The 23,538-nt window shown below is 43.9% G+C and overlaps 1 protein-coding gene across 1 annotated transcript; it reads right to left on the bottom strand.

Moving 5' to 3' along the window:
• Window positions 1–4,239: 4,239 nt before the first annotated feature.
• On the bottom strand, window positions 4,240–10,262 carry LOC119459474 (papilin-like). The gene is made up of 3 exons (XM_049671722.1): window positions 10,084–10,262; window positions 6,667–6,840; window positions 4,240–4,480 (listed from the first exon to the last, which is right to left on the bottom strand). Exons 1-3 carry the CDS (start codon window positions 10,157–10,159, stop codon window positions 4,368–4,370), a joined length of 363 nt encoding a protein of 120 aa, XP_049527679.1. The 5' UTR covers window positions 10,160–10,262; the 3' UTR covers window positions 4,240–4,367.
• Between the last annotated feature and the right edge of the window lie 13,276 nt (window positions 10,263–23,538).

The raw sequence follows: 23,538 nt of genomic DNA on the forward strand, positions 1-23,538 counted from the left end.
GCTGAGAGAAAATTCTAGCAAATAAAAAATTTATGACTGAAAAACGGTGATTATGAAAAACGGTGATTTTTTTCAATAATTAGGTGGTTTCATAAAGCTTATACACCGTCCCAGTGTAGTCAGCATAGAAATGTTATTATTGTCATCTTGTACACAACGCCACCCGTTTCCAGTTATAATACTCACTCGGGACTTGTTTACTGCGGAATCATGCAAACAGTATTACGAAGAGCGGACATGTGCGATCAATATAGTACTGGTGTAGTTGCGCTATATTTCAAAGTTTACAAAATTATTTTGGGGTGCTGGTGGAGCTTCTATTGTTTAACATATTGCAAATGGGTACTATGACATACTTTTACTTGTTACTTTTAAGACTTGCACTGAAGTTATCTCTCTGTACTCATCATGTCACGGTGCACCGTTTTCTTAATGGAAATGGTGGGGTTTCTCTACGTAAATGAACTGTGTTGGTCTTTACATAAAACACAAAGCATTTACCTAAAGAGCTAGGTAATTGTTATATATATATATATATATATAACAATTACCTAGCTCTTTAGGTATATATATATATATATATATATATATGTATATATATAGGTAGGATGATTAAGTCAACAAATTTGCAGGCGCAAGTTGGAATCAGCTAGCGCCTGCAGCTGAGATCACAGGGAGAGGCCTTCGTCCTGCAGGGGACATAAACATCGGCTGTTAATATATATATATATATATATATATATATATATATATATATATATATATATATATATATATATATATATTGTAAAAAGCCTGCACACAATGAAACCAAGGACAGCCTAGGGGAAATTACCTGTACTTACTGATTGAATTCAAGAAATGATAAGTTAATGGACATGAAAATGGTTGACACAAAACAACTGGCCGCAAGTGGGAAAGATCCCATGTCTTCGCATACGCATGCGATGGTAATACCATTGAGCTACAACGGCGCCGTTTTCCCATCCACCTTCTGGGGCATTTATGTTTTACGACTAGAACCCTGGGAGCGTTAGCCAGCGCCACCACTCACCAACCAAGGCCACTTGTGAGTATATATATATATATATATATATATATATATATATATATATATATATATATATATAGACGTGAATACATTACAATGGATTGAATAAATTTCCGTATTTGTCAACATTCATGATTCGGCTAATAATAACCAAACAGTTATATATATATATATATATATATATATATATATATATATGGCTCCCTGATAATTTTTTCCGGAACCATGAATACATTTTAATGCTAAAATGAAATGTACCGACACCTTCTCACTGGTGAAAAGTTGGTGAAAAGAAAAAAGTTTAATCCCTTACAAGGCAGATGCATTTTTATTTGGCCATAACAGCTTACACATATGAACCTCCATTTTCTCATTCTCAGAAAAGCGAGGTATTGCTCTGTCTATATTCTCCTCTCCGTAGTGAAAAAAAGAGTCAGAAGATTTTATTGTTGGCGTTGTCACGTCTCGCCTTCTTTAGGCCCCGCTATTTTGCACATTTACGAAGATGCCCTAACCAACTCGCATAAGTTCCAATCAACACCTGTAAATCCCAGAAGCCTTTTTTAAAATTTCTTACACCAAAGCTACTTGTAAGAACAGCTCCACGCCAAGCGTTATATTCTGCATAGTAAGATGCAAGGTGGTCTGCCAATATGAAAAACTATTACTTGACATATGGTGGTCGATTTTTAAGCGTTGTACCATTGTACAACGATGAAAAACATTATTATAATAGAATTCAACTTTACAATGTACATTTTGGTTTCTGCCCATCAATGTGATGTGCTGAATATGCCTGACAATGAACGCGGATGAAAATGCAGCAACACCTTCTGAAGGAACATACTCTGTAACACCCTGCATACCAATCCAGGCTCAATAAAACACATTTTCAATGATACTGAAGTTTCCCTTTTGTTTACAGAAGCGAAAAGGTAATATTTACTTTAGTGACATTTTCCGCCTTAACAACTGGTCGAGTTACACACAAACACGTCAGAGAAGGTCGATAAACGAGGTAGGAAATCCATGTTCTCAGCACCCTACTTTAAGCGCACGACATTTTGATTGATTTTCTCGATCAACTGCCCGACTATACGCCCCGGGAAAGATGTTTGAAGGTAAAATAAACATGGCTGAATAAAAGCGAACGAAAACATTTGAAGCTTTATGTACAAGTACCAACATTTCACGCGTAAACATAGATATTAACTAGGACCACATATAACTGACCTTGTACAAACATCAATCGGAAGACAAGCAATAAGTTGGTTAGCCATTTCATACCCGTACAGCGTTTCACAGAAAGCTCCACCGTGTAATCGCTTGGGCAGGGGGTACATGACTACACACCGCTTTTCATGCACAATAACTCTTTCAAATGTCAACCTCGTAGCATTCTTGACTTGTGCAATAAGGTGCGATGCGATGTTTTTATGCGTATATAGCAGCAAGTGCGACTTGTAGTATTGTTATAAAGTCACAGATTTCTGGGACCAGCTGCTCTTTTGCGTTCAAACAGACTACGCGGTAGATTGTCGTGCTTGTGTTACCTATGCGATATTTGATACCATCCAGATGGAAGGCACATTTATTATCTTGTGTTCGCACAGATAAACAATCCCATGTAATATGGGATGTGTTCCTCGCCTCCTGTGATATAGAAACTGTGTGGGCTGAAAAAAAGGATTGTGAGACAATGTCATGTACGTGCATGGTTAGAGCTGAAAAGACACACAACTATGTAAATAAACGATAAGACAAGTAAATCAACTTTTTAACAGCGGCGCTGTTTAAGCCAAGCGTTAGTTCGTAACGTGCGAACAGAAAATGTGGGCCGATCCTGGCGGTCGTGCAGAAAGGGTCCAGGCGCAATTTCACATACCTCTGTGAACTAGCGAAGCTTAGCCTGGCTAAGTATAGCTAAGCATAGTTGGGACTACTCATGCTTGCTCAGTAATCGTTAGCCAATCAATAGTCAATCAATAGCTAATCGATAATCGATCAATGATCAATAAAACTGTGGCTGCAATTCATGCTTCGCGAAGCTGTAAACGACACCCACAACAATTACCCATTGTGACGTCACTTGAATTCACACATGTGGCTCTACAAATAGTGAAACCAGAGACGAGTGAAATGCACTGAACCACGCCCTTTATTACTTCACAATTACATTATATTCACGCTGTTCATCTGGCGTCTTTATTTCCGTGGTCCACCCATGGTAGCCTGGAATGAGCTGACGGAGTTGCTAGACCATGGTGACGTCACTATGTGATTTCTATGCTGTAGCCTACGCAACCGTAATCTTTACCGGGAAACACACGCGGGAGAAGGAACATGCTTCGCATTATTTGCAGACATCATTAGCATACATTGCACGGTTTGCACTTTACACGAGGTATTTCGAATGCCGTCAACGTCTTTCGAAGCAACTGCAAAGCTAATCTTTAGCGGAACGCGTCGGCGGTGTTCCCATTGTAAGCGGGTGATCGGCGCTCTGTCAGGCTTGATGTGCCTTGATGCCGATCCCCTAGGCAACTATGTATGTTGGCTGTCTGAAATAAAGTGTCTTGCCAAAAAAAAAAGCGCACTACTCAGACGGCGCGGGCACATGCTGTCAGAGAACGAGAATGCGCATGCGCCATGGAAATAGCTGTTCGCGCGGCCGTGAAGTGGCGCTCCCACACACGGAGATTGCGCTAGCCTCGCGCGGCATGAGCGCCGAAGTGTAGAGGAGGCAAATTTCATCCACAGGCTGGCGTGGCTGGCGTAGCGTATCCGACTTCGCCTGCCGCGGCCTGGCGCGCCGAAAACGCTGGACTATATCTTGGCCTGTGTGACGCTCCCTTCGATGCGGTCGCCGCTGACGCTGGTGGCGCGATTTCCCCGCTGTCGGTGAACTTTTTCTATTCCGAAATTGGGCTGTTACGTTCCGGAATACTCGGCACTAACTTGCGGAAACGGTCACGCTTCTGTGTCGATTATTGTCCTGCTGTGCAGATGAGTATCGGCAGCATCAATCATGCTGCATGACAAAAAAAAAAAAAAAAGAAACCTGAAGGCCAAATGACAAACGCGTAAGTTCGTTGGTCTGCGCAGTTTACAAGGTCGCTATTTGACTGAAGCAAAGCGCACGTCGGAATACAGAAAGATGCAGTTAGCAATTGCAAAGCTGAATTTTATTTTTCATGAGGTAAGTCTTTAAAATGAAAGCTTTTTATATTGGGGACAGTCTTGCAGTCATACATTCTAAGAATCCGGTTCTTCCAGACAAGTTTTCTGATTCGCACAAGCTTTCCAAGCTTACGAATCATGAAGTAAGTATGAGGTTTGCGAGGCCAGATTCGCCAGTTTTATTCTGTGTTGGCCGCTGATTCTGTGTAGTGTGCTGGATAGTTATGGATCCCGTCGCAGCTTTCATATCTGAGGAACAGAAAAAATGAAATAGCATCACCGCAAAGCACATCGCGAAAGGCGTCTCTGATTTCAAGAGAACCAGTAATGTACGTGGCATTGGAGCAACTGTCAAGAATGTACTGGAAAGACAAATGTGCGCATATCGCGGCAAGAATGCGTTGACCGGACCATTCATACAATCTTCTGCTTCCACTCTTTCTTTGCATTCTGCTGAGAGTATTCTTTTCTTATGCTCTGTCGCCCCCGCCGTACAAATTTTTCCAAAACATACCGTTATGTTGTTTCTTTTATTGAAGCTGCACACGTTGCACGCTACTCGTGCGCGAAACCATCGCCGTGGATTATAGGTATGGATTTCTTTGTTGGATTTTATATTTTTTTAAATTCGGAGGATAAAAAGCGGGTGCTATTTTTTAAGCTAATTATCAGGGAGAGATATTGTTTTTTTTGTAAAGATTTCGAAATTAGTTTTTTTTTCGGGTTAAACTTACAAATGTGCTAAGTAATACATTACACTCGTCTTTTTTTCTTTCTCTTTTCTTTTCTTTTTTATCGAGGGTATCACGAGCTCCTTAACGCTCACGCGTTAAATGTAGTGATTTGTTTCAAGGTGGTAATCGCGGGGACATCAGAGTTTTCTCGCAAGTACTCGGAAGTTCGGTGTTTGTTTGGAAATTTATAAGTAATAATAACAGTAAAGAGCATTGATAACTTCAAGGATATGAAACTTTTTATTCACGAAAAGCTGGTCATTGATGTTTTGACACATCCTTGTTAAGACAGATTATAAACTGCATTCCCCACATGTCGGTCTCCATCCGAGACCTGTCACTTCTTTCATCGTATCGCAGTTTAGGGATAGTTCTCTGGACATCACAGCTTCCATTAATTAGGAACAACAATGCAAGTGCTACAAAGTGAGTTACTAACTCAGAGTTAGGCGCGCTCGTGGGGTTGTTTGTTGAGAGCCGCGTGGCGTCCAGAGTGCTGCACGCAGCTTGTGAAATGAACTATAGATCACCGGAGTTCATTTAAGCCAACAGGGTCTAACTTTGTTGTCTCGAGGCAGGGTAGCTAGCAAGTGTGCATCGCAAACTCCGTGCAGTGTAAGAAAGGTATGTTGATATGTGGTTTTGAAATTTGGAGAGAAATCGGTTTTAACCCGATTCTCCTGAAACATGCCAGGGGTGTAAAAAGCTGGAAAAATCGGGTTCTACCCGAAAACGAACAACCCTAATTATAAGCAATCCTTTCGGCTGCGCTTACTCTTCGCGTGTGCAAAAATGAATTGGCAGACATCGCAGCGAAGAAGCTGGGGAAGTGTTCCAGTTGCAGGTGCATTTAAAACACCTTGGAAATATTTCCTACTGTGTTCGGGACCGCTAACGGTCATTTTTGACCAGTACAATATTTTAACGCGATAGCGCCGACACTCGAAATCATCCCGAACCACAACCACGCAGGCCCTCCACATGCCGCAGAGGCGTTACTTAACTAATTGAATTTCTCAATGTAATGCGCGTATGAAAATTACAACCTATTACCAGGGACCCCATGGAAACGTTGAAGAGGCGTCGCTTCCGTATGTACTTCCCTATTATCTCAGGTAATACGTTCCATGCCTAATTTGCGAAATAGCTCAATGACGCCCACTTTTTCATACCAAACACAATTGTATGAAATCTCACGGAAGTACAAAGTCAAAAATATTGTCGTACAAGCAGGCGAAAGCCTAAGACAAATATGCTAACCAATTAATACAAGCTTACATGGCACAAAGTAGAGAAGAAATAGTGTGAAATCCGTATACTTTCTACATGTCTCAAAATATTTAGGACGTCTTTTGTGTAGAGAAACATATTTACATGTTACTGTTGTTTTCGAAAACCATTATAGCAAACAAGGTTTCCTCAGGCGTTACACGAACCTATGGTCAGGTTGAACGACAAGAACGACTGAATTAATGTGTAATAAAATGTCCTTTCATCTGCTTCCTTCTAAGGTTTCTATAAAGTTTGTGCATGTAAGAAAATCTGCTCTCTGCGAGTCCTTCTGGCTAGGATACTAGTCAATAAACACTTTTTTGACTGCGTTGGTTGTGGCATTCTTATCGCATGCACTAACCAGAGAATGGCTGCTTTCTTGTCTAAAAACAAAAACTGTTTAGGTATATCAAAACAATGTTGACTTACAGCTGCATCTTTCCATACATTTTCGCATCGATACAAATGCATTGTCATTTGTGCCACAACGATCATTTGCGAATTCGCGACAGCTGTTACTGGAGTCGTCAAAGTACCAGCGTAGTTTGACAACCAGGCACTTTCCAGGCTTTGGCTGCAAGCTGCACAATGGTCTGTGCTTTCCTGTGAATAAAAAAAAAGTACTCAAGTTAATAGAAAATTCATAATCTACTCAAAGAAATTGGCTGCAACCGCCATAATGATGATTATTTCGGCTCAAAATTATGGTTAGTAACTGAGAATAAATGCTATTGAGCAATATAATAAACTTGTTATTGGTCTAGGCAGGTAGTAAAGTCAGACCCTTTGTCCACAGCTTAATTGACGGCGATTTTCAGCGTGGTGCCAATGAAATCCTTCGTGCATTGTAATTCTTGCAGATTGCCCCGCTTCAGCCAATAAACTGTGGGATAAGGAACGGAGGTCTGCTGGGGAAATGATGGGTGTCTGGTGAGCATTGGCAAAACCAGAGGACATGCATCGTAGTGACGTAGTCGCCACAGCTTCGCCACGGTGGGAGATGTTCTATGAGATACCCATGAAGGTGGTGTATACGCATATATAGGAGCGAGTAATGTGTTAGTATATCGCCGGCGAATGATGGTTGCCTGTGGGCTTGCTCAGCCATGGCAAGGTGCAGAACATTACTGATCCTCCAGGTACGTGTGTGGCTCGGGGGGTATGTCACTGCGTAGGCTTGCCTCCACGATGCCAGGCATCGCATTAACATCCCCCAGGCGAGGAATGAGCAGGTATGTAAGAATTATATCTCATTGTGACTGGGATTGTTGGTTCATGAATAATTACCAAATTTGTGGCACATCAAAGACCAGGGACATAATCAGGGCAAAAAATGGAAAGAAGTTCTACTGCATAGTAGAATACATATTTGATAATGAACTCTCGATTTTAGAAACTATGAAACACGGGGGGAAATATGCATACAAAGGAAGACGGAAGACGCGTTTCTATCAATCCTAGTACGGAATTTTATGGTTTTTAATGCCGAATCAACAATAACCCAAGCTTTCAACTTGATCACCTTCAATCTGCTGTTAGCTGCAAGGTAGACAAAAGTGTGATTGGTGTGCACAGCGGCGCCTACCATTAAAAATATCTGTTGCCATTCCGCCTTAAGTGGATATACACCGAAGCCTTACATGGACAAGTACCACCACCTCAATTGATGTTATACAACGTTAGACAAGCACCACTATCACCACAAGCAGTGTTAGATAGCCACAAACTGCTGCTGTATTACATTTATTCGGACGGTGTTTGCCATAATTTACATTGCGGTCGCAGCACACGCTGTGCGACAGACGCAATAGGCGGAGAGCCCACGCATAAAAGACAGATACATTGTGTGCACACGTACGTCACGCATGCACACACGTGTGCCGAAGTGGCGCATACATCCTGATTCTTTTAGGCACTCCACAAAAGGCAAGTGCCTTATTGAAGTAATTGAATGGTTCACTGGTAGTTGCGTCAGAAAAAAAGTTGTCGCAGTTTCACCTGAAAGGCAAAGCATCAATTGCGATAGCAAACTTGTAGAGAGCTAAACGGAGTAATGATATTAGCTTTATCAGCTGTATAAACTTGGACATGCAGCAGCATCGGCAACACGCAGAACTGTTGTCGACGCCATCGGCGTTTTGCCCGCGTTCGCTCAAAACGCGTGCGGCGTTGGTGACTGTTGCCGGAGCCTCTGATATAAATAGGCACTTGGTGCCGCTGCTAAACGTCACCTCCCTTCCCTCCCCCTCCCCCACGGCCTCTCGCGCGTCGGAAGAAGGCGCGTTTGCCCTACATATATGGTGATTGTAAAGGAGAAAAGAGACGCCTACTTCTGCAGCCCTTAAGCGAGCACGGCGCAGAACGCGCGTTTGTTCTCCGCCGTGCGTTCACTCCCCGTGAAAGACGCGCCCCTCGCGCCCTTTCACTCGCACATACAGCGTTCGGGGCGCGACGACGATTTCATATTCAAATGACGTCATACAGAACCTCACGGCGACGGCGACGCCGACGGCAGAAATCTGCTTTTGAGTGTCCATATAATTGGTATCGCAATAAAATTCTTAGCATACGACTTACACACAAGCGGCAGACATGATAGCTTCGGATTGTAATTCGAACATACTAGAAACTACATTTCTGTAACGCGGAAATTCAAAGACAAATACCTTTTCCAGCTGCCGTGTGAGGTCTGTCTGAGTGGCTGCGGTCGCTAGGTGGCGGTAGTGTTTTTGATGAGCATGATCCGACGATATAGACAAGCGCCGCCACCACAAGCAACGTTAAATCACCAATAACTGCTCATATAAAGCTCATATTGGGAGAGTTTGTCCACGCTTGATGCACGTTTATCCGGGCATCAGCGCTGTAGGTGGTGGCGCATAAAGCAGTATGGTGGCGCCGAACTTGCATAAATTGCCGCTAGTGTAAATAGCGATGGAGTGCCAATAAAAAAGATAACAAGACAGTGAAAATTACGCAAATTATATAGAGAGGGTATATGCTCGAATTAATCTGTTTGTTAGAAGTCGACAGAATGTACAGTGCTAAGGGATTAAAGCGGGACACTCGGATCGAATGGAGGCCACCACTATTTTGGCCCCCGTTGAGGAGGGACCACGGGGGGTAAAAATGCAGTCAGAATGCATTATAAAGGCTCTGGCTTTTATCTGATAAAGAAATGCAACAACTTGGTGTTCTCAGTGTCCGCAAGTGGCGCACAAAAAATTCCGGCAGCTCAGCTAGCCGCATCGAAGCCCCTGTGTTATGGAATAGCAGGAGTAAACATAGCTGTCATGTAGAGACTAGTAAGAGGCGATAGGAGGTTTAGATGCTTAAAAGTATCAGAAGACTATATACAAACAATGGAGGCGTACAAGAAATAAAGTTCCCCATAATACATCTTAAAGTTTGATGCTAGGAGTATTTTGTCTGTTTTAAACGAAAGATAACTAAGATATTAGGATAAACAAGGCAAACATCTCGGTAGCGCCACCCACCGCCCTGTTTTGAAGAGGCGCTCGTAGCTTCCATCTTGCTACGCGCTCCGAGTATCGCGTTTCAATCGCTGAACACTGCTTTCACATTGTACGTGTTCCCGAGCCTGTTTTAATATTCCTTGCTAATGTTGGCATTAAATTAACATATAGAACTCACATACATCACAAACATCACAAAGCGGAAGAACTCCCGGGAAATTATCTGTTTCAGCATACATGATGTGAGTAGTAGTCGTAATACATCAGTAAGCTTGCAATAAACATTCAGCTCCAGTAAAATAACACATTCGATACCACAAGAAATATGAAATTTTTTTTGTGCGCTGTTTGCCACCCAATTAATACTCACGTAGGCAAATGGCCTGGCACCTCTCTTCTGTCACAAAATCGTTGGCGCCGCCGCCGCAAATGGTACGGTTGAACATTTTGCATTGGTGGCTGCCGTAATCATAGTACCAAGAGACATATACTGGTCCGCACGGGCCTTCGATGGGTAGCTTGAGGCATAGTTTTGCCTTTGTCAGCGTTAGGGCTGCAACATTGTGATTACGCCATGTTGAAGATGAGACGTCAGACTGAAGGAAAACACAAGCAGTGGATTATTAAAACAATATTTAGTAAAACTAGCTTTAAAATTATAAGATTACGTCTATTCTATACTGAAGTGGCAGTTGAAGTTAATGGATTTAGCCTACATGGGGGGCACATTTAAAAGCGTTCGTTATTCTTGATAATAATGCTGGTGATTCTGATGGTGACAGTAAAAGCGGCTTTCTTCAAGTATTACCTTGAATGCCTACTCATGGCTCCACCTCCCCAAGTGTAGAATTCACCCAAGACTCCATGATGTCACACATTAGCGTTTTGTAGCCTTTATCTGACGGCCCGTGCACTGAGTCAGTCCAAATAACTACCCAGGAGGCGTGATCGTTGTTATGTCGAGCATACATGAGAGAGAGAGCACGCAACAATGCGTACACCTTATCAGCACGTACCAATAGCGCTCAGTGATAGAAACCTATTTATAGCCATGTGAAGGGCGCATGCCAGTGCCTGTGCACAAACAGGCATGGCAACAGGGGGATAAATATAGGGATAAATATAGCGTAAGACAATTTTACTTACGCTGTCATTTTTCTCGCAACGCTTTAAGCGTGTCTTCTTTCTTTCAGGTTATCAATGTTTTTTTTATTGCCTTTCAGAGAGCACGACAAATCGCTTCCTGATCTGGATTCTTAAATTAGACGAGCTTTGCTTTCAGGATAATAGGAACACATAAGGGTCTAATCAATTGATATCAGCAATTACTCATTTTTCAGCATGCGTTACCGAAACTTTTAAAAAATAAGAAACACACAGCTTCTACGAAAACAGAAACAACTACAGTGAAAGCAAATGCACAAAAAATAGTGTTGTGGTCTTGTGTAAAAATCGTTGTCAAAGTGGCATTCATATGTGTGTGCCTCATATTTTAGGAATCTCAGAGATCCACAAACATGATCACTAGTTTTCATATTACTTAGTGGCACCCCAGCAGCTGCTGAATGTTTGCTGATAAAATAGTTCTTACAAACCATGAAACTTCAATTTTCGCCATAGTTCTCAACATAGTATGGCAGCGAACGCGGTGTGCTTCTTGCATCGCTTCAAATAAAATTGTTTATTCTATTGTGACTGTTTAGGTACACATATATTTGTGTGGCGCTTTCATTTAACGTGCTTAATGTGTCGTTGTTTCTGGCTTGAAGGTAAATACTTTACGTATATAAGCGAACTTGTATACGCTAGCCTGCACCGGCGATGTAAGGCTAAAACTTTGTCACGGTTGCGTACGTGTGCGGTTGTCGTAGGAGTACGCTCCAGCCACGTGCGCAGCCAATCAGAGCCGTTTCGCCTCCGCTGGGGAGGGAAAGGGCAGGAAAGGGTCTCGCGCGCACTGTGCCCACTTCGTTTCCGTTCAGTTCAGTCTCGGCAAACCGATGGGACGGCCGCGCAATGTGCGTACGCTTGAACAGTCAGCTCTCGCCGACAGCGAGATAATCTGTCGGTAAGTCGCTTTGCCAGGTCTGCAAATCTTAGCCATGGTCACTTTATTACCATGTTGAATATGAGAATTTAGTTAGGAGATGCATGGGTAAAGCCTTGGTTGTGAGGTTGTATGAGTAGCCATGCTTTCTTTTATAGCGTTAGCATCCTTAAGGTACATCGCGCACTTTTTCAGCTGCTCGGCTTGCATGTACCTATATGATTTCACGGCTTCGTGGGTCACTGGATAGTCCATTTTGAATTGGTAGTGCACCAGGCTGCTGTGCTTCGGGGCAGGGTTTGCAACCGGCCATTGGACCAACTTGGGTCACTCAGTATACGGCAATGTATACATACGTGCCTATTTTCAACTATCCTCTTTCATCCCGTATTGAGTCCCTGTAGATGTGGAATCGGGTAGGTGCCTCGGTTCATTGAAACTCTTTCCAGCCGACTTGGAGCACCGGGTATGGACCACATGGTTTGTGCTGAAATTCAATGCACCTCTTTTAAGGCAAACGGGGTCATTGGGTATGTTCCATAGGTGTCCCCAGCTCTTCGATCAACGTCTTTGACGCCAACTTGTGTAACGCGTGAAGTGCCACTAAGAATGTGCCACCCACCCTACGATGCCGAAAAAGATCCCTTAGACTTCTATGAAGCTGAGCGGAATCGAACCCACGACACAAGTGTTCCTCAACGACAACCCTGCGCTTTAGCAGGCTGCGCCACATATGCACTGGCTAGGCGGCAGTTTTCAATGAACGCCTTATACGCCAGCTCTTTAGTTAGTTGCCTCATTAATGCAATGGGTATACATGCCGCTCATCAATGAACCTCTCACCGACTTGGGTCACAGAGTGTGTGTCACTGGGTGACGCACACTTAGTGTGTCACCTGGTGGCACCGCTATACAGGAATATGTATTAGGGTTGTAGTATCAACAAACAAGGGAAGAATTCTCAGCGTTCGCCGGCACCCAGCGCGCCTTGTATTTCAGCGGCCAGGCGTAGACTTCGCATCGGCGTTGCTTCGTGGCGTCGAGTGTTCTTAAGGAAGCGCGAAAGAAGAGCACCGCTGCAGGACACGGTTACATAACTCGTTTTGCTGTTGGCATTACGTTGTGTCACTATATTGATTCAACGCTAACGCATCCTTACCGTCAACACTCATCTACAGATGGGTTATGTAAAATTTTTAGATATTCGGAAAATCGTATCTCAGCGGGCGCATCTACCACACAAAAATTTTGAAACTTGCTGTTGAAAAGGTGCGGTAGCTTTGTGAACTAATATAACAAATTGAAATCTTTCTTGCTTTATGCTTGTCATGTGGAAGACAATTTATTTCTTTCGTGAACCTTGTTCCACCTTACGCAGGATTGATTTGGCATAAGAGCAACCTATTCCGCATTGTGTCATGATCAAGAATTCGAAAATATTATACGTTGATAAAAGTTGCGATGAATATAGAACGAAAAAAAATATATATACTCACGAATACAGGTTTTCTCACACACACTGAGTGTGGGGAACAAATTTCTGCCAGAGGCGCAAGTGCCTGGTGGCACTGCTATACAGGAATATGTATTAGGGTTGTAGTACCAATAACCATGCAATGGGTGACAGCTACCGATATACGGTTGTTTCATACATGTTTTCGGAGGTGACGCTGCAAAAGTAGCACATTTCATTGGTGTGAGTACGGTAAAAACATTAAAAATATCTCGGATTGAAATGTCTTCATTAATGTCGTAAATCCGTATATTCTAATACTATCCCGTCAGCAACTTCATATTTCTTAGAAAGAATGCTATGGAATGGATTATTCTTAGTCACGAAATAGCTGGGTTGTGTAATATGATATCCGCATCCAACGGCCGGATTTCTTTTGCGTTTGATAAAATTGGCTTTCGAAACGAATCATGCGACAATTAGAGCCTTGTAAATTCTCAGTGAAACACGATGCACTTTTTTCGCTCATGCTCGGACGCTATGTTATGTAAAAGATTGTGCGCTCAACATTTTCTAATCCTTTACTGTTTCCCGCTTGAATGCCGCAAGTGTAATACTTCTTAATCGAATATATACATCTCGAATACTGAGACCTGAGCATAAGCACACAAAGGTTTTCATGAAGCAATCAATATTGTAAATTTGTTATTTGCCAGTTATTGTGCAGATCTCCGGCTGGAAACCCGACAGACCATTAAACGCACCAATCTAGTAGTCAACAAAGCGATTCTTGCCGTAACGTCTATTGCAGCAGTCGAGAATGGCTGCTGGGGTCAAGTGCCGTGGTGTTCAGTGCTCCACTTTCTCCTCTAGTCCCATCACTTCTGCCATTGCGCAACCCTCTTGGCACCATATGTTATTGTTGAGCATATTCGGTACGTAGACAACATCACTCTCCCAGCCCTACTTCGCTCAGAATCCGTTTTTTTGTGTGTGTTTTAGCTCTTGGTTGCATGCTTCCGTGATTGTCGAGTAGGCACCGCAAGCTGCAGAAGCGGAAGTGGATGAATCAGAGATGTCGACAGCAATCTGCTCACCTGTCCCTATCCCGTGTCAGACCGGATCGACTCCTGAGAGACTTCCTTGGGGACCCACTTTCGCTTCTCTAGATCGGTGCCACCACACTCTTGTCGACTTCTGCGTGCTCCTCACTTCTCCTCAGCCGGTGAGATAGGAACACTTCTAAGAGCAGGCCCAGTAATGTTCGCTTTAAAACCCAAAAAATATGACCTCCTTTAAACGAGTACAGCCTCTGACTGGGCCGTAAGTCAGTGGCCAAGTACCTGAGAGTTCCCCGGCTAAACCTGCCTAAGCGGTCACATAGACTTGACGGCAGGAGATTAGAGTGCAGCAAGTTTGGAATAGCTTTACGTTACAGTGCCCCTGCAAGTCAGCCATTAGCGACACCACGCAGAATCTCAATTTGACGACACGGCCGCCAATTTGCCTAGACATCCCCGTACAAGGGCCAGATTAACGGGAACAACACGCAGCCAATAGCAGCACAGATTGCGTGTGATGCTTCCTGTGACCGAAGGAGTGCCACGGCTGGGTTGGTTTCACGCCGCGCCAATCACCCAGCTAGAGACTTTCACCTGTATCGCCACTCAAGCTGGCATAAATATATATACTACAATTTGTTTCGGGTACTTTATAGTTGTTATTTGAATGAAAATGTATTGACAGTACCCAGGTTATACAAAGCAACGCCTAGTACTAAACCAGGGGCGATGACGGCCGGTGGACGACCCACACCCACAACTCGCCGGTGGACGACCCACACCGACCGTCTCAAGGAGGCGGCTTGCTGGTCTTTCACGTTTACTATTCAGGCTGACGGCATCGAGGACACCGATGGTATTTATTTACGTGCGACGTGAATGTAAAGATGATAATCGTGTCCGCAATAAAGTCGCAGTTTTGCCCGAAGGGATAAGCGTTCATCCCGATCGCAAATTAGCCGTGTAAACTTGTAAACATAGGCATACTCACTCAATGAACAAGCATCGCTTCGCGCGTGCACAACAAACACGAACACGTCTCACTCGGTGACCGCGGAAATGCGCTGTCGAAACGTTCGCGTGAGGAAGCGTGCCAGCAGCAGCGAGCGAGACGACCTGCGTGCAGCGTCTCGCATCAACGCGAACTAAGCCTCAAAAACACAGCGCATGGCGGACTGTGCCCACGACGCAGTTGGCTTTCAAGGTACAACGGCCGGGTGCGCGTGGCCGCCGGGGCCGCCCGAAAATACGCCTAACGGTATAAAAAAAGAAATATACATATAATATTTTTTTCTAAATAATGATGTTTCCCCTTTAATGTATTGGGGATAGGCTGATCTCCTTCATCAAATTTATCCTGATTTATTAACATAACGAAACTTGAGAAATTGGTCTTTTTGGTTTGGAGGTAATATTTCATTTTTATAGGTCGTTATATTTAGATCGTTCGAACATCTGGCTCTATCGTTGCGCTGATGAATTCTTAATATTTTTCATGATTAGAGGTTTCGTGCAGGGCGACATTATCAGATAAAAGAAAGAAAACAATAAACATGATTGATAATTCTCTATGCTATGTAATCGAGCTTTCTGTTAACACCTGTTGAAATTTACTTCAACTAAACACCTCGTTAAAGCAGATTTTAGAAACTTCTGGGCAACGTAGCATGTACAAACTTCTGGGGTAAATAAAATGCTCAGAACCCACTGTTAATCATCAAGATCCATCGGGAGTTCTCTACTCCTACAACATGCGATAAATGTAACGACTCGGAAGAATCTCTAAATCGGCACCACCACACTCTTCTCGACTTCTGCGCACTCCTCAGTTCTCCTCAGCCGGTGAGACAGGAACACTTGTGAGAGCAGGACCAGTAATATTCGCTTTAAAACCCAAAAAATATGACCTCCTGTAAACGAGTACAGTCTCTGACTGGGCCGTACGTCAGTGGTCAATTACCTGAGTTGCTTAAAGTATAGGCACGTACACTGTTCTGGTATCAATCAAGGCTGCTATGACACTCGCTTTAAAAGATAGGCCGTGAGCATGACTGCGTGATTGCGACGGAAGTATGCCAACAAATGCACGGCGATCTTATGACGACGATGGCGTGCTGGCTACAGCATGACGACATATGCTTTGGCGGATCTCCGCGTTACGCAGACACAAGGGAAATACTGAAGAGGGTGGGACGCATCTCTACGCAGTCTCACATTAGATGAACAGCTATGGGCAGTGCAATGGACCCGCGGAGTGGCCGAAAGGCTATAGCCTTTCAGTCGCAAAGTAGGAGCGGCCCTCTTCGGGCTAGGAAACAAGCGCGCCTAATGCACCTCAGTTGAGTTTTTCCATTTATCTATCAGACGACAGGCTGCAGTAAAAACTACGCATTCTGCAGCCACCAATAAATGACTGCGCTAAGCCACCCTAACGCTACCACCCCACTCGCGTGATCTCCCCACCTCTGTCAGGCAACTGAACGCATGTTTGGAGAATCCGGTTCTCAAGATTTGCATTCGCATTTTTACTGGATACAGTGTTGACTCGTTAAAACTTTGTTTTCAGATAATTTTCTACTTGTGAAGGCTCTAATGTTCTTTGTGCTGAGTTCATTACAATGTGGTGGGGTGCAACGACGCCACATTGTAATGCAATTTAACATCTCGGCGTTAAATTACGAAGTTGACTAGGCAATGCGAGGGGACCCAATCACGCAGCCTTTCGTAGCAGGCATGTTCCACTGGTGTGCTTTGCCTAATCAATCAAGTCCTCATTCAGTTTTCCATTTACCACAACAGTTCATAACGCAATTTCCATACAAACTTACACTCTCTTTTGTACGTAATGAATAATCTACAAAGGGGTCTGGAAGAACATCAGAATAGTGCCATTGGCGGCTCTTGTAGGAGTATCCCTACCAGTATCTACTATAGATTGGTGTAGTCTATGTCTGCAGCGCACAATGAAGGCTGATTGTATACATCAAACTTTTAAATGAAGTATTCTGTATATGTCGAGAGCCACCATCTATGTTTTCACTCGGCCAGTCGCATGATGTGTCACCTATAACTCACCGTGAACTTGTGCGACAAACAGAAGAAGAGGCAGGCTAGCTTGTAGCTTCATTGGTAAGTATTTGGTTCGGCGATCTCGAAACTGCTTATGTAAAGAAAGGAGAATGACGCAGTCTTGACTGTATGGAGTATAACCATTGTTCGAGTGTAAGTTGTTCCTACTGTCAGCGTACAGCACCTTTTTTTTAACATTTGGAAGCTGCAGAAGACAATGCACATTTTGTAAGTGGTTGTGCGTGCGCGAGCAAGTTGCAAAAGATTTAAAGCACAGCCCAGCCCATTGTGCAAAATTCGGAGCAGCATGCCGAGTTCGAGATTTTTACAAGAACTTGGCGAATAACTATTGTAGCTGACTGTAAAAAAAATTCTGGTACAACCCATCTCACGATGACGGACGACGGTAACGCGATTACCATTCGAGCAATGTAGCAACACACCGTATGGCTGAAGATACGTTCATTTAGCATCTGCAGCGGTAATTCTGAAACTTGAGTTGCTTCAAGTATCATCATCATCATTATCATCATCATCAGTCTATATTTATGTCCACTGCAACACGAAGGCCTCTCCCTGCGATCTCCAATTACCCCTGCCTTGTGCTAGCGTATTCCACCTTGCGCCTGCGAATTTCCTAACTTCATCATCCCACCTGGTTTTCTGCCATCCTCGACTGCGCTTCCCTTCTCTTGGTATCCATTCTGTAATCCTAATGGTCCACCGGTTATCCATCCTACGCATTACATGGCCTGCCCAGCTCTATTTCTTCCGCTTAATGTCAACTAGAATATCGTCTATCCCCACTTGTTCTCTGATCCACACCGCTCTCTTCCTGTCTCTTAACGTTAGTCCTAAGATTTTTCGTTCCATCGCTCTTTGTGCCGTCCTTATCTTGTTCTCGAGCTTCTTTGTTAGCCTCCAAGTTTCTGCCCCATATGTTAGCACCGGTAGAATGCAAGTATACGCACATACAATCTTCTGGTATCAACCAAGGCTCCTATGGCACTCGCTTTAAAAGGTCGGCCGTGAGCATTACGGCGTGATCAGGAAGAAGCAACGACGTCGAAGCGTATGACTAAGACGGCATGAGGCCAATGAAATGACGATGAGCGCATGCCAATGATGCCATGACGACAACTGTATACCGAAGAGTTCATGACAATGGTGTCGACTGTGACAAATCAGAGCAACAGTACGACAAGGATTGCATGACAACGATGATTTGAGGATGACAGCATGACGAGAGTTGGATGACAAAGCTGGAATGACGATGATGCAACAACCATGATGCCATCACAACCGCAAGTACATACCTAATGATCCAAGCTATTACAAAGCTTTGCTCACTGGGTGTGCCTGGAAGTCGTCAAGGCTAAGGTATGTCGAAAGTCAGATAATGAAGCTCGAGGGAAGTCGCCACAGCTGCATCATATCGACGGTATGAAAAGGAATGCATGACTGCCGAATGGTATTGGTGGCGTCACAAAGAAAGCATTAAGCTGGCATGACAATGACGCAACGACAATGACGCCATCACAACAATGAGCCCATACCGATTGGTCCAAGCAATTAGACAATTTTGATCACTGGGTTGGCGTCATACGCATGACGACGACTGCACGACGAATGTCGTGTGACGTAGCTGAAATGATGACTATGGAGCGACCATGATGGCATCACCACGTTGGTATGACAAGGAATGCATCATGGCTGTTTTATGATAAAGCTGGAATGAAATCTATGAAACGACCACGAAGGCATCGCGACGGTGGTATGCCAACACATGCGTGATGACTTTATGACGACGATGGCGTGATGGCTACAGCATAACGAGAGCCAAATGAAGAAGCTGGAAAATGATGCTACGAACATGACGGTATAGCCACCACTAGCACCTACCAAGTTACCCAAGCTAATGGACAACTTGGTTCACTGGGTCAACATGAAAGACGTGATCACGATGGCATGACGAGAGTCAGGTGACTAAGCAGAAATGACGGCGATAGAATGACATCACGACATCATTATCACGAGCACATATACCTAGAGCCTATGCTGCTATACAACTTGGGATATTGGGTCGGCGTAGGAGGATAGATAGAAAGATAGATAGATCGTCTAAATATGCTTGAAGTAGACAAGTAGTTGTAATCACGTTGTTAACTAATAAAAAACGCCAAATCCACAAGTACGAAAATGAACTATCCAGGTTTCTGCCCGCTCACGCGGGCTGCGTAGAACTGGCCTGTCAGGTCTATATAAATTTAAACGGCCGCACTAATTTGCATATATTCCCCCAAACGACATTCGCCATAAGAGACAGAAGACGATTGGCAGACTCTTGAAATTATTCGGTGCAGCTTTAGCTTTCATATTCAATGCAGCTTCATACAGCTTCAGTAGTTTGTTTAGCCCTGGCGAAATTTCGAAAAGCCCCGTACTCAGTCTAACTTATTTCCAAGAACTAAAAGAAATAAATTAGAGAAGTCTTTCTGTTGCCTTAGAAGAGTACAAAGGCCGTAAACTTGCACATATATCATTACCTACACCCCACCTACATCGGAAGCCAAGCTACACTTCCAGTGTAGATGAAAAAGGTACCTTATCCACTTATTTCCTGAATTAAATATTGTGCAGAACCGTCATAGCAGAATATAGAACTAAACTCATAGATTTCTGCTCCCTCTGAATTATCTGTGGAACTTTCTGCATCACTAAATTGCATCGGGCGAGCCAGTAAAAAATTTAAACATGGCATTCCTAAGATTATCGCCGTTCTATACAGCATGGTTAAGTGGCATGTCGTCTCAGTAAGAATAAAAGCAAATATTTCTAGCGGGTCAAAAAGACACATCATGTTTTTATCTAGCATATTTTTCTTGATCTTACTATAAATTTTACTGAACGGCGCAAACTTTTACGTAACTGTAGCTGAGTTTTTTTTTTTTTTTTTTGGCGCTGCGGAACTCAAACAACGCCTATATTTGCGGTAAGTAGAAGACGAACACGGAGAACGCTGAAGACCGGACGCGAGTAGAAACGCTGCCGTCTTCGTTAGCCAGCGTGAAACCGTTCGACCCACATGCGCCAACCTTAGCCTTACTCTGACCGTCAAAATAAACGTTCTTTGCTTGATGTTTTTCTTCCCTCTCAAGAACTACATCAGAAAAGTAACGGCGGCTGGGATGTTGCAGTGGCGTAAAGAAGAAATAACACGAAATACACACATGGAGGGAAGCTTCAAATACTCTCTGCATGTTTTATTTTCACGCTGTTTCATCACGTCATTCTTGATTTTCTTTCAAAATTGCTGGAATATATATATATATATATATATATATATATATATATATTAGTAACACTACACTCGACCGACGTGATCCTTCGCGTTGGTTCCGTATGTTTGTCTATCAGTCTGTGTGCAGTCACGCTTCATTCCGTATAATCCCATTAGCAATATCAGTTCGAACGTCAGAGAAAATCACGGGCCGAACTCGCCAAGCTTTTCGTTTGTAAGTGCAGGTTGCCATTGGCCAGCCTCCTTCGCTAATGATCTGTCCAACACCGCGATTGGCTGACACCTGATTCTACGCATAGTTCTGGCGTAAGCACGTTTTTGTGAATCCGGCCCCAGGTTCGGTTTCTAACATCGTAACATACTTGTATATTCTTGGAGTTCTTTTTTTTGCAGATTTACCGCTGAGTTGTTGCGGAGAAAGCAATTTTATTAGCCTTATACAACTTACAAGCTTCACTATATTTACTTGTTTGTTTATTTATACAGTACCTGCGTGGCGAGTAAGGCATTACAGCAGGTAGGATTTCATTCGAAATGTCGTAGAAAGGAAGGGAATCTCTGCTTTATTTTTTAGTACATGTCCTCCAATTCTCGTAGAGCAGTGTACAGAAGCAGTTTTTTTTTAACGACCAGATGGAAAATTGGGGTGGAGTTGACTTGATTGACCCGGTAGGCCCTGTACATTGTGACCAGGTACTGTTGGTTAACCGGATTGGCCATGTGTGCTTGGTAGATTTGGTAGGCTTGGTGCACCGGGGAGGTCGTTTTGTGCGGGCAGGCTTTCTATGCGGGGATGTCCGATGCTTCCTGGTACTTGCGAGGTGGGCAGCCCATTTTGTTGAGTTTGTACACACGTCGGGCAAGAAACAGCTTTGCTATCTGCAAAACAGAGGATAGCGAGCTCATGGAGACGTATGTGCAGTTTGCCTAGAAGCGTAGTTGCTGTTGCCACAAGTAATGATGTATATTCAGATTGAATGATGATATTTACCATAGCCAAAAAGATCCAAAACTTGTTCAGGGGAACGATTGCTATAGAAATGTTTCCTGTAGTTGTATTTTACTTTCAGCTCTGTAAAACTTTTCTTATCACACGTGATTCGTGTAGCCATTTTGAAGGAGTGGTAAAAATTGAGGGGTTGAATAAGGAAATCCGGTGTGCTGAAAGATTAGAATACTTGTTCCTGCGTTGGCAGGACATTCTTGTGGGCTCAATTGATGGCAAGGTGACATGCAACAAGCACTCAGCAAATTGATGCGAACGGTGCATATATTCATTGGAATCACGCATACAACGTATACAGAAACGCGGCGTCTACTCCAGTTGTACAAAAAAGAAAAATACGTGACTCATAGACCCGTAAGGCTGAGGCTACACGCGCTGAGCAAAGTGAAGCGAACAGTGCATAATTTCATTGAAAACACCCATAGAGAGAGATAAATGAGATGCGAAAGGCAGGGATGTTAACCGGAAGGTAAATATCCAGTTTGCTACCCTACACTGGGGAAGGGGTAAGGGGAGACAGAAAGATAAAGAAAAATGCACACACCTAGAGAGGGAGATAAAAAAAGAAAAACACACACACACACACATACAAAGGAACTCAGGAGCGTCACAGTCGTTAAAACAGGTCGCGTGACCGGAGGAACTTTAGTAGCGCCCTCGTTGCCTTTTGCTGTGAAGACCGTATCAGTCGGCATTCTAAAATCGTCTGCTCAGAAAGCGGCCAGTCGTCGAGGCATGCCCATACAACACACAGAACAGAATGCGTTTCAATCCCTTGCTGAGAGGATGCAACTTAAAGCAGAAGAGAAATGTAGTTGGGGCGAGTCTGACCCCGTTATATGTCGAAAACGAGCCGAAGAAGCCGAACTGGGAAAGCGCAAACTCCAAGATGCGAGACGGCGCATTACCAAGTGGGCAGCAGCATATCGCCTTCACGTGTTGCAGGTGTGTAACGTCCTCCCGAACTTTCCTTTTTATGTTTATTTATAAAAACGTCTACAGGGCGTCCCCGTTAGAAATATCGAACGTCTTAAAAACGACGGAGTATGCTAGGAGGCCAAAACCAACTTAGTGGTGTTGATAATCGCGTGGCCTAGTACGCGATATTTTTTAGGGGCGAAGCTCCTCAAAGCGGCACCCGTTCGTCCCTCGTCGTAGTCGTAGTGCGTAACCAGTCTTACGCTTTGACCTGCAAGGTGGTGCCGGTGGGAGATTTCTCCTGTGCGTTGTTGAACAATAAAAAATTCGCAGCGTGCGCGTTAACTAAAAGCCGAATTCTTCTGTCTCTCATTCCCCATTAGCAGCCATTGGCATGTTCTGCAGTAGGAAACGTTAGTAGAAGTAGAAGTGTAAGTGTTAGCTAAAAGCCGACTTCTGCTGTCTCTCATTCCCAGTAGCAGCCATTGTTTACCTCCAAGGTAGTGCCTGGTGAGATTTTATGAATTGCTTAATAGATGGCGTTGTGTGTCCGTATATGTATGTATACCCATATATACATATATATGTATACGTATAGTATAACCGGAAGCCGACTTCCGCTTCCGGTTCCACTTCCGGTTCCGCTTCCGGTTCCGGAGAACGCTTCCGGCGTTTTATGAAAAAAAAAATTCAGAAAGTTGTGTCCGTAGCGCGGAATCAAACCAGGGACCCCTCGCTTCCGAACGCGCGGCGCTAACCACTACGCCACGAAGCGCACATAGACACACGCACCACGATGGCAATAAATACCCAACATTAACGAAAGGCCGCGTTTGTAGCGCGTTTCTAACGCGTTTGTGCTAGCGCGTTACGGCCCGTGTAAGAAGCTGGTGTAAGACGCTGCGGCCTCTCCGCCTTACCTTCAACGCGTTTCGAACGCGCTGCCCAAGGCGGTGGCAAGTCAAGTTCA

The sequence above is a fragment of the Dermacentor silvarum genome, chromosome 7 (genome assembly GCF_013339745.2).
Source record: "Dermacentor silvarum isolate Dsil-2018 chromosome 7, BIME_Dsil_1.4, whole genome shotgun sequence".
NCBI classification, from domain to species: Eukaryota; Metazoa; Arthropoda; class Arachnida; order Ixodida; family Ixodidae; genus Dermacentor; species Dermacentor silvarum.